Genomic DNA, 12,479 nt, shown 5'->3' on the forward strand with positions numbered 1-12,479 from the left:
AAAAAGTTTATTAAACCTGGGTTAGAATAGTGATGCTAAATACTATTTTTTATTTGAATAAAACCAGTTAATCCAGATGTTATCATTTTTAGTGCAGCATACCAGTTTTGCTGCTGTATAGAAAGTGGTATTTATAATTAAGAAATTTCACTGGTACTGTTATTGTGACAAACCTAATTTGATTTGTTTCAGGTTCTCAGGCTAAAAGGAGAAATTCAGTACAGAAAGACTCTCATCACTAACAACGGCTCACCTACTGGTGCAGGAGCTCCCATTGGCATTGTGGTGGATCCGGCACGTGGGTAAGTCCAGATAAGCAGAGGTCTGGCATTAACCCTGATCACCAAATTCAACAAGCTCCAGCCGATTTAATTCCATCTGCCAGGACTGAACTGCCTGAGCATGCTAAACAACAGTTAACATAAAGTACACATAGTCATGATCAGTCCTTAGAATATATGTACTTGTAGAAGCATGAAATTGCTGTATTTGTATACAAACGCAGATGCAAAAGAGCAGTATTTCCTATATGCTATGTTTTGCGTACATGCGATTCTGTTTAGTGATGTTCTGTCTTTGTTTTAGAAAGATGTACTGGACAGATCAGGGAACAGAGAGCGGGATCCCTGCCAAGGTGGCATCGGCAGATATGGACGGCTCCAACTCGGCCATCCTCTTCACCCATAATCTGGAACATGTGGAGTTCATAACTATAGACATCAGAGAGAACAAGCTCTACTGGGCTGTTACAGGAACTGGCGTGGTACGGCAGTCAGAAACGTTAAAGCGATAGTTCACCCAAAAATGAAAATTAGCCCATTATTTACTCACCCTCAAGCCATCCTAGGTGTATTTGAGTACCTTCTTTCAGATGAATCCAATCGGAGTTATATTAAAAATTGACTTTGATCTTCCAAGCTGTTTAATGGCAGTCAGCGGGTGTTGCAGTTCATCAGTCCAAAAGAAGTAAAATAAAGTGCATCCATCCATAATAAAAAGTGCCTCACATGGCTCCAGGGGGTGAACAAAGGCGTCCTGTATCGAATCAATGCGTTTTTGTAAGAAAAATATCCATATTCAAACCGTAATAATCACTCTAATCCAGCTTGCGCCAACAGTTGTACACGGAAGCAGCTCCGGGGAGGATGACGTAAGATGTCGGCGTTGCGCATGCGCCGGTGAGTCTCATGAAAACCAGCGTTTGTTTACAGGAGCAAAGGAAGCAAAGTTTCCTTACTTTAGCAAAGGAAAACCAGTCTCCTGTTGGCTTATATCGAAAACCTCTTCTTTACAAATCCTCGTTTTGTACTTCTAATAAGTGACCGTTGTTTTGTTTTGATCTCTCCCCTGCAGTTCCCTCGATTTGCTAAATCGTGCACACGATTTATAAATCGAGAGAACGAATTAGTAAATTGTGCACTCGATTTAGCAAATCGAGGGAATGAAATAGTAAATTGTACGCGCAATTTATAAATCGAGAGAACAAATTAGTAAATTGTGCGCATGATTTAGCAAATCGAGGGAATGAAATAGTAATTGTGTGCACGTTTTAGTACAATCGAGGGAACAAATTAGTAAATCGTGCGCACGATTTATGTATTTTTTCTTGCATGTCATGTGCGGGGCTCCGTAATATTGAATGTCATCAAAAGGCTGAAAATTTAGATGTAATTTTTTTCGCCAAGCTCCAGGTGAAACCAAGAATTGAAGAGAAACAGCATGGCGATGACGTATAGCTCATTTGGTCAAAGCCAATGCAAACAGCATTATTGCAGTATTGCAGTGAAGATCTGTCCGTTCACTGCAGTAACGCTATGGGAATTAATTAGTATGACATATAACAGTAGTCTAACTCTTCCAGATGGCTGCTTCTAAACAGATGCTTTCCATTCAGTCATTAAACATGCATTTAGGGTTGCAGGAGCTGAATAATATTTAATGATAAAGTGGAATAACGAGCTCCCCCGCACATCACTCTCATTACTATTGAAGGTTGCTCATTATCAAGGCATAATTTACAAAAACGCATCGATTCGCTACAGGAGACCTTTGTTCACCCCCATGTGAGGAGCCATGTGAGGCACTTTTTATTATGAATGGATGCGCTTTATTTCACTTCTTTTGGACTGATGAACTGCAACACCCGCTGACTGCCATTAAACAGCTTGGAAGATCAAAGACAATTTTTAATATAACTCCGACTGGATTCATCTGAAAGAAGAAAGTCATATACACCTAGGATGCCTTGAGGGTGAGTAATTCATGGGCTAATTTTCATTTTTGGGTGAACTAACCCTTTAATGTAGTTGCAGGCATTGATTAATTAAGGGATTGAATTAATAGTGATGAATTAATTGGCATATACAATATATAGGATTTTTTATTTTTTTGAAAGAAATCTCTTTTGCTTACCAAGGCTGCATTTCAAAAATAACTGTTTTCTATTGTTTCAGATCGAGCGTGGCGATCCCGATGGATCAAATCGCATCACTATGGTGAATGGACTGTCCCATCCGTGGGGTGTGGCCGTATATGACTCCTACCTGTACTTCACAGATCGAGACTTTGAAGTGATTGAACGCGTCGACAAAGCCACGGGACTCAACCGGGTTGTAATGCGGGATAACGTGGCCGGTCTGAGAGTACTCAAAGTACACTACAGAGACTGTGAGTATAATAAAAACTAAAAATACTTATAAGATAATGGCTCTGTTTCAAAACCTAGTAAGCTTTCTTGTTGTCTATTACCTTCATAGGCTGCTTCCTACGGAGCCTCGCACATGGCATGCAGGAAAAAAATAGTAGGCTAAATTGTGTGCACGATTTACTATTTCGTTCCCTCGATTTTTAAATTGTGCACACGATTTACTAATTAGTACCCTCGATGTACTAAAACGTGCACACGATTTACTAATTCGTTCCCTTGATGAACTAAAACGTGCACACGATTACTATTTTGTTCCCTCGATTTATAAATTGTGCGCACGATTTACTAATTTGTTCCCTCGATTTGCTAAATCGTGCACACGATTTATAAATCGAGAGAACGAATTAGTAAATTGTGCACTCGATTTAGCAAATCGAGGGAATGAAATAGTAAATTGTACGCGCAATTTATAAATCGAGAGAACAAATTAGTAAATTGTGCGCATGATTTAGCAAATCGAGGGAATGAAATAGTAATTGTGTGCACGTTTTAGTACAATCGAGGGAACAAATTAGTAAATCGTGCGCACGATTTATGTATTTTTTCTTGCATGTCATGTGCGGGGCTCCGTAGCTTCCTTCTGAAATTGGATGAAAAAACAATTCTCTAAAAAAATTAGATGAAAAAACAAGTCTCTAGATAGGCAGTAACTCAATGCATCATACAAATAGCTCCTCCTACGCAAAGCACACAGAAGATGCACAATTGATTTCAATGGAGTTTGGTGTTAGCATGTTGCTAAGCTAACAACATGAACTCTAACTCTAACATGAACTCTTTCTAAGCAAAAAAAACTTCACATCACACACAAATATAGACATTTATCAAGCCATTATACAGGTTTATGCAGTGGTAGCATGCTGCTAAGCTAATGAACTCTAATAAACAACTCTAAAAAAAACTCTATGAACTCTAATAAACATAAAACTACACATCACACCCTCATGTTGGGTAAAATGGGCAATTTTTTTAAATTTTTTAATTCAATTTAAAGTACTTTATTGGCATGATTTTTTTACATACAGTTTTGCCAAATCATTATACAGAAAACAAGTAATGACAAGAAAAATGCATCTCACGGTGCCATTTTTTGAGCATTCATCTCTGATTCATTCTGAGGTTGACGTAGGGTGGTCTTTTCTGGAAGTCATCATAATCTTGATGGCCGTGTAGCAATTATCAGAGCGGGATGAATGACTTTCAATAGGATATCAGTTTACCAATTAGTTCCCCTCTGCCTCAGGGGGACACTCAGCTTTATGCGGAGAAGAATCAGTGTCCCTTTGTTCGGTGTTCAGTGCACATGTTCATTCTCTAGGGCTGTGAACGTCGTCTATTGTATAAGTCCATCCAGTAAGATCTGGAAGTGCTAGCAAAGCAGAGTCCCAATATATCAGTACTGCTACACACTGATATGCACCAGGAATGTGTACACATTGCCAAAATAGATAGGTATGAGTCAGGAACATGTACTATTATGGTTACCTATTTGCAGCATTATATATCTGTTTCTCATTCTCTTTATCTGCGGTCTGTCTGTCTGTCTGTAGCCTCAGCAGGATCGTCTAACGGCTGCAGTAATAACATGGGGATGTGTGAGCAGTTGTGTCTGCCTCGTCCCGGTGGCCTGTTCAGCTGCGCCTGTGCGACTGGGTTCAAACTCAGTGCTGATAACAGAACCTGTTCTCCATACCAATCCTATGTGGTGATCTCTATGCTCACTGCCATCAAGGGCTTCAGTCTAGAGGGAGCAGATCACTCGGAGTCTATGGTGCCTGTAGCAGGCAGAGGTGGGTTTCAGTAGGACTGGGTGGTATAGAAAAAAAAAATTTAAAATACTATTCTATCAAATAGTATAATTTATTTAATTAATATAATATAGTATAATAATTATATATTATATAATTACAATATATTTATGTATTAAATATGTTTTATATTTTATATAGTAGTTTTTATTAAAGCTAAAAAATTATTAAAATTAAAATAATTTATCATTTTTATTCTTTTATGTGATATTTATTCTTCATACTATAAATAAATTAAAAAAAATGTATTATTATTTTGTAATAAAAAGTAATAAATATTCTTATTTATTATTTAGAAAAAGTAATATATGTAATAAATACTATATCATTTTTTAGGATAAATTAGCCACTAATTTTTGTTACTAATATTTAAGTCAGAGACACTATTAAAGCTTTACAGCCAAATAAAAAGCACATTTGTTCACAATGTTGCTTTATTGTATATTGCTAGCATAATTTTGTATGTGTCTGTGTCTGTTTGTGTCCTGTAGGCCGCAATGCTCTTCATGTAGATGTGCACATGCCTTCCGGTTTCATTTACTGGTGTGACTTCAGCAGCACCGTGGCGTCTCAGAACGGAATCCGCCGGATCAAACCGGACGGATCTGGATTCCGCAGCATTGTCACCTCTGGAATCGGACGCAATGGCATACGAGGCATTGCTGTAGACTGGGCCGCAGGTGAGGGGTTTTATGTTGAAATCAGATGTGGTAAATTTGGTTGACTCTGGTCATACAGTACAATTGTGACGATGTGATTGAAACAAACTTGTCCACATTCTAAAACTAGTGAAGTACTTCTAAAGGAATGTGAAGACTAATGCCAAGTACCTCAGATACACTGGACTCATGGAGTGTTACGTGAGGAATGTTCTAGAGCAGCTTTAGAAGTCAGAATGGTGACAGCCTTAATGTAGGGACATTAACATTAACTCGCATCAGTATAAGCACAGACAGGTGGCGTTAGAGAAGATTAAAGGTTAACATATTACAGAAAAGAGGCTCAGTTGGTCCAGGCCTCAGTGACCCATAGCTTGTTAAACGTACACTTTTGACCTGAATATGTGAATAAGCAGGGCTGCCAGATTTAACCTAATTTGCTTTGACAACATTAAAACAACATTATAGTTGTTTTATTCTCTCAATAAATCTCAATATAAATATACACTACCATTTAAATATCTCTTTTGCTCACCAGAACTGCATTAATTTACAGTAAAAATACAGTTAAATATTATTTTAATTTAAAACAGCAGGCGCAATGATATTACGCAGCGCCTGAAAATAGGCTTATTGAAAGTTCCCTAGCTGGGGACTATTTTCAGGCGCTGTGTAATATCATTGCGCCTGCTGCACCCATGGTACGGCAGCAAAGTTCCTTGATTATTACGCCGGAATGAGAGTATAGTTCCTAGCCATATCGGCCTAGAAAATCGCAACTTTTCATTTTCCGTTGGTCTTAGTACACAATGTAACTACAGAAGAGTCATGTTTTAAATAGGAAAAATATCGAAACTCTTTGGTCATTTTTGAGCGAGATGCTAACGGTCTAATCAGATTCAATGATCTGTGCTAAGCTACAGCTAAAAGTGCTACCGCCAGACCCGGAGAAATGGGCTTTGATCTTGCATGAAACAAAACAAACAAATTTGCTTATGTTTTGTTGCACATATTGTTCTTATTATTTGACTCTCTATGACAAGTTTCATAAAGGACTATAACTTGACATGCCATCTTTGAAATGCAACTCTCATGCACTCACTTTCACTAATGGTGCAAGAGGCTGAAAAGTGTAGATATCCATCTAGTGCATATGTACATAATGATAAACAAAGTGTTTAGTCCTTAATCTCTCAAAGCAACATTAAGTGTCCGGGTTTCCCAAATATTGTGTCTCGTCTTTGTCTTTCCACAGGAACCCTCTATTTCACCAATGCCTTCTTGACTGAGACGTACATTGAAGTGATTCGACTCAATACCACGTTCCGTCGTGTTCTTCTCAAGACCCAAGTAGACATGCCTCGTCATATTGTGGTGGACCCCATGAACAGATACCTCTTCTGGGCCGACTATGGACAGACCCCCAAAATCGAGCGAGCTTTTCTAGATGGTTCCAACCGGACCGTGCTGGTTTCCTCAGGCATCGTCACCCCCAGAGGCCTGGCTTTGGACCACCGAGACGGATACATCTACTGGGTGGACGATTCCCTGGACATGATCGCACGAGTCCGGCCCGAGGGGGGCGAGACGGAGGTCGTACGGTTTGGGAGTCGCTATCCGACTCCGTATGGCATCACCGTGTTTGAGGGGACTGTAATCTGGGTGGACAGAAACCTGAAGAAAGTCTTCCAAACGAGCAAACAGCCAGGCGCGACCGACCAGCCGCTCGTGATCCGAGACAACATCAACATGCTGCGGGACGTCACGATCTACGACCGGAGAATGCAGCCAAGTTCAGCCCACGAGCTCCATAACAACCCCTGCTTGGAGTCTAGCGGCGGCTGCTCTCACTTCTGCTTCGCCATCCCAGGAACTCAGACGAGGAAGTGTTCGTGTGCCTTTGGGAATCTGGCTGCAGATAGCAGCAGTTGTGTGGTATCCCGGGATGACTACCTTATCTATACGACCGAAAGCACTGTACGATCTCTGCGGCTGGATCCAGAGGATCATTCTCTGCCCTTTCCCGTGGTTAACGTGCCCCAGACTTCGGTAGCCCTTGATTTCGACCGGTTGGACGGCAGGATCTATTTCACCCAGAGTTCGGGAGCAGGCCAGAGCAAGATTAGCTTCATTACTTTGGCTTCACCTACCTCTCCTGCGACAGAGGTGGCCTCAGGTGAGCAGCTTATTTAAGCTCCTAATGCACCCTGACACTGCAGGTTTAGCTAGAAAGTTCATTAAGGCAATCTTTGAATGTTGGCTTAACAAAGTATGTCGTATTTAGGCCTTATGAACCATGTAAGCAAACTTGTTCTTTTATTGTGAAATATAAAAAAAGTAATAAAGTGTGAGAGAAGTTATTTGTTTCTCAGGAAGACAATTCACATGTTTGTTAATGTCATTTTACGTTTGAGCAGATCAAATGTTCAGTTCTGGAGTTATTTAGGATCATGTCTATTGTCTGAGAGTCACTGTAAAATTTGTGCAAAAAAATGTGCAAAAGCTGTTTGATAAGCCCTGATACGCCCTCAAAGTGTTGTAAATAATTATTTCAAATATAATATAATGTAATATAACATAATGCAGTCAGTGCTGGGTAGTAACTGATTACATATAATCTGTATTATGTAATCAGATTCCAAAAATTAAGTACTTTTTTGTATTCATAAGTATATTTATATTTATGTTTAAAATGCTCATAATCAGATTACAGTCACTTTTTTATAGATTATATATTATTCACACAATGGCAGTAAATGATTCATAATTTGATTTGCCCTAATTCTTCTTTTTTTTCTTTCTTGAAAATTTTCTTTCTAAAGTTCTACCGCTTTCATACATGTGGAAAGTCTTCCAGCTTTTCATCAACTCCCAAACTACCTGTAGTTTATTCATGAACCCTAGTTTGGGTAACCCTGGCATAATGTAATGTTTTATAGACTTCATGATGTTGATAACAAAGAATGGAATATATTTTCGGTCAAAAGTAGTCAATACATTACCTAATATGTGTAATCCAGTACGTTACAAACTATAATTTCCATAATGTAATTTGTAATCAGTAACAGACTACAATTTGTAAGTAATCTACCCAGCACTGAATATAATATAATACAATACAATACAATATAATATAATAAAAAACAATAAATCAAATGCAACTTTAAGACTGGTCTGCAACATACAACATGATTTTGGTATTTTATAGCAATATTCTGTATTTGAAAAGATGGGTTGCATAAGTATCTGCAGCTAGCCACAACACTGCCTGATTGCTCAAGCACACAGATAAATACAGTACAACAACCAAATATAATGATTAAAACTGCTGATAACCACATTAAATTAGAATTAAGCAAAAATTAGATTTAAAGGGATAGTTCATAATTCTGTCATCATTTACTTCACCTCATGTTGTTCCAAACCCGTATGAGTTTCTTTCTTCTGTTAAGCACAAAAGAAGATATTTTGAAGAATGTTGGTAACCAAACAATTGACAGTAGCCATTGACTTCCATAGTATTTTTTTTTCATACTATAGAAGTCAATGGCTACCGTCAATTGTTTGGTTACCAGCATTCTTCAAAATATCTTCTTTTGTGTTCAAGAGACAAAAGAAACTCAAACAGGTTTGGAACAACCTGTGGGTGAGTAAATGCTGACTGAATTTTCATTTTTGGGTGAACTATATCTTTAATGTTGTATTTGTAATTATAATCCAGAAATATATTTATTTCTTCAAGCGGGCTTAACAAGGTAATTTCATACATTCATCGATATGTGGTTGCTAAGGTGTAGGTTGTTGCTTGGCAGTTTCTAGGTAAGTTCTGAATAGTTTCTAAGCAGTTGCTAGGCATTTACTGTGGTTGCTAGGACCTTGCTAGATGGTTGCTACTTTGTTATGGGTGGTTGCCAAGATGTTGCTAAGTGATATCTAAGGCTTTACTAAGCATTTTCAGAAGTGTTCCAAATGGTTACCAGGTGATTCCTGGTGAAGGTGTTTCTGAGTAACTACGGCTGTTGCTAGGCGATTATTAAAGTGTTCTGAGTGGTTGCTAGGCAGATTTTTGCTACTTGTAAAGTTTTATAGCTATGTATTTTTGAACATTTTCTTCTCTGTGGAGATCTGGGAGCTCCTGATGGCATCGCCTATGACTGGATCAATAAGAGGATCTATTACAGTGACTATATTAACCAGAGCATCAGCTCCATGGCAGTGGATGGATCTCAGAGGACTGTTGTAGCACAGGTGCCCAGACCCAGAGCCATCATGCTGGATCCCTGTAGAGGGTGAGTCTCCCATTCAGTTAGACTGTGATTTAGATGTTTAATGAGGCATTTTATCATCTAATTTAAATGCATTTCTCTTCATATGCGGTCAGGTATATGTACTGGACCGACTGGGGAACCAACGCAAAGATAGAACGTGCAACTCTGGGAGGAAACTTCAGGACAGAGATCGTCAACACTAGCTTGGTTTGGCCAAATGGTCTGACGCTAGACTATGAGGATCAAAGGCTGTACTGGGCAGATGCCAGCTTGTAAGATCTCATCTTTTCATATTTATATCTATATCTATATATATGTATATCTATATAATATATAATATTTATAATTTAATTTAATTGTATAATTTACCTTTAATAATAAAAGAATAATAATCTAATAATAAACTGAATTATTTAATAATTTATTAAAAATATATAATAATATTTACTTATATAAATGTAGCTATATTTGAAAAATACTACTCTCTCTCTTTCTATTTTTTTCATATCAGACACTTTTGGTATTATTAATTAGCAACACTTCATCTGCAATTTTTGGGCTACATAATTTTAAGAAAAGGTCTACTGTTCTCTCTATGCAGACAGAAGATTGAGAGATGCTCACTCACCGGCACTAACCGTGAGGTCATCGTAAGCACCGCCATCTACCCGTTTGCAATGACAGTGTACGATCAGCATATCTACTGGACGGACTGGAACACACGCAGCATCTACCGTGCAAACAAGCACGACGGCTCCAACCAGAGAGTGATGCTACAGAACCTTCCATCACGGCCCATGGACATCCACGTGCTCTCCAACAGCAAACAGCAGCAGTGCAGCAGTCCCTGCGAACAGTTCAATGGTGGATGTAGCCATATTTGCACTCCAGGTTGGTTTATATTTCAAAACAATAAGCTTTTGCAATACAACTTATGGCTTTTACAGCCAGTATCCTCCGAAACCAAAGCTCTTTTCCCAAATTAGTGACTAATTTATAATAATTACACATATGTATGTATATATATATATACATACAGTGGGTACGGAAAGTATTCAGACCCCGTGTGTATGTATGTATACATATACATATATTTTATTAATATTTAATTATCAAGATAAGAATCAATATAATTGGTACGGTTCTAATATTTGGACCCATATTTAAAATTAAAGAGGTCATATGATGTTGCTAAAAAGAAGATTATTTTGTGTATTTGGTGTAATTAAATGTGTTTATGCGGTTTAAGGTTCAAAAAACACATTATGGGCGGTGTTATGCAAATCTTCCCACATCGTGACATAGATATGTGGGGGCGTGTTAGAACAAACTCTTAACGTGGCTGACTCTTAACTTTTATAAAGAATATCTCTTTGGATTTGAGACTTTAGTCTTTGCAACTTTACAGACCTTCTTTATGCACCAAGAGCTTGTAACACTCCAAAGAGAAAGGAAAAATTGAAATTGTATCATATGACCCCTTTAAATATTTCATAAATTATGATGTTAAGAACTTTGTTTTAAAATACAACACTATTTCTTCCAGGTCCTCAGGGAGCAGAGTGTCAGTGTCCCTCTGAGGGCCGTTGGTATCTGGCCGACAACAAACACTGTATCCCTGACAATGGCACACGCTGTCAGTCAGGCCAGTTTACTTGTATGAATGGCCGATGCATCCGCGCCCAGTGGAAATGCGACAACGACGATGACTGTGGGGACGGCAGTGATGAACTCGAGAGGGTCTGCGGTAAGATGCGTTGTTGCTTCCATGTTGTCCTAAATCAGAATAGCAACTTTATGTAAATGCAGTTTATTGATTCAGAATATATGCCAGTGGCTTCATATATGGTTTACCAAACATACACATACAGTATGAATTCATCCAAACTGACATTTTATGCACTTTCAAGGGTGAACTAAACATTGATATTTGTGCATGACCAAACTGCAAGCCTAATGTTAACACTCAAATCTCTTGTTCCCGCCACTCTCTGACTGTTTCCGTTTGCTGGTGGATGAATTTTCCTCTCCTGCACTGCGGTGCAATATTTCACTAACATGTTTCTTCTTGCTTTTATCTTACTTGCACAATCTGCTCAAATCTTTTCCTCCAGGATCCAAGAGTCATTTCGTTTTTGGTGTGTATTCTTGCTTACTCTTCATGTGTAGATCTGTTCTAAAACCTAGTGTGCTGCCTACATAGGAAACAAGGCTATGCTGCCTTTTAAGACACCATCTTTTGGTCAAATTCTAAAGCAGTATCGCATGTATCCTTTGCAGATGATAATGGCATAATGCATTGTTTGCCACGCTACCCAGCTAACAAAAAATATGTTCTAAGAACATTTTGCCAATGTTCCCAGTGAGTTATGAAAACATAATTTTTGAATGTTCTCGGAATGCTCCAAGCATCCAATTTTTTTTATTTTTTCATATCCGAATGTTAAGGGAACATTCTATTTTACAGTTTTGCAAACATTATGGGAATGTTATTTTTGAACATTCTCTGGACGATCTGAAACACGTAGTAACATTTAAAAAACGAACATTCAACTAAAAATGTCAAAAAAAGTTCCATGTTTTTGTGCTCTTGTTTTTAGAACATTATTAGAGACCAGATAACTTTGAACGAACATTCTAATAATGTTACTGGAAGAGTGTTTGTTCTGTTGTTTGTCCAAAAAGTTCTGAGAACATCCCCTGTTAGCTGGGTACATGCAAAAATCCATCAAAGCAATTAATGTTGATTATAAGAATAATTATAATCCATTCAATACTGAATAACATTGATACAAATCTAATTTAAGGATTAGAGTATTGAACTGTTAGCTTAGCATGGTAAAAAGGAACATTTTAATGAAATTATTTGTGTCACTAGACACCAAGGCAGCTTACTAGGATTTAGAGCAAAGCCTTAGACTACATAAAGTTTAATAACCATCTATAAACACATACTAACCTCTTCCACAATGCACCACTCTCTCTCTCTCTCTCTCTCTCTCTCTCTCTCTCTCTCTCTCTCTCTCTCGCGCACACT

At 38.1% G+C, this 12,479-nt stretch overlaps 1 protein-coding gene across 1 annotated transcript in view; it reads left to right on the top strand.

Annotated features, from left to right (window-relative positions):
• lrp2a (low density lipoprotein receptor-related protein 2a) overlaps positions 1 to 12,479 on the top strand; it is a 105,983-nt gene that overhangs the window by 55,561 nt on the left and 37,943 nt on the right. The window contains exons 34-44 of the mRNA XM_016472964.1: positions 193 to 302; positions 586 to 763; positions 2,454 to 2,667; positions 4,258 to 4,497; positions 5,007 to 5,195; positions 6,430 to 7,350; positions 9,298 to 9,463; positions 9,556 to 9,714; positions 10,044 to 10,333; positions 10,989 to 11,189; positions 11,557 to 11,580. Of these exons, the coding sequence (XP_016328450.1) occupies positions 193 to 302; positions 586 to 763; positions 2,454 to 2,667; positions 4,258 to 4,497; positions 5,007 to 5,195; positions 6,430 to 7,350; positions 9,298 to 9,463; positions 9,556 to 9,714; positions 10,044 to 10,333; positions 10,989 to 11,189; positions 11,557 to 11,580 (2,692 nt within the window). The remainder of the gene's footprint in view (positions 1 to 192; positions 303 to 585; positions 764 to 2,453; positions 2,668 to 4,257; positions 4,498 to 5,006; positions 5,196 to 6,429; positions 7,351 to 9,297; positions 9,464 to 9,555; positions 9,715 to 10,043; positions 10,334 to 10,988; positions 11,190 to 11,556; positions 11,581 to 12,479) is intronic.

This window comes from Sinocyclocheilus anshuiensis, unplaced genomic scaffold, assembly GCF_001515605.1.
Source record: "Sinocyclocheilus anshuiensis isolate Anshui unplaced genomic scaffold, SAMN03320099.WGS_v1.1 scaffold164, whole genome shotgun sequence".
Lineage (NCBI taxonomy): Eukaryota > Metazoa > Chordata > Actinopteri > Cypriniformes > Cyprinidae > Sinocyclocheilus > Sinocyclocheilus anshuiensis.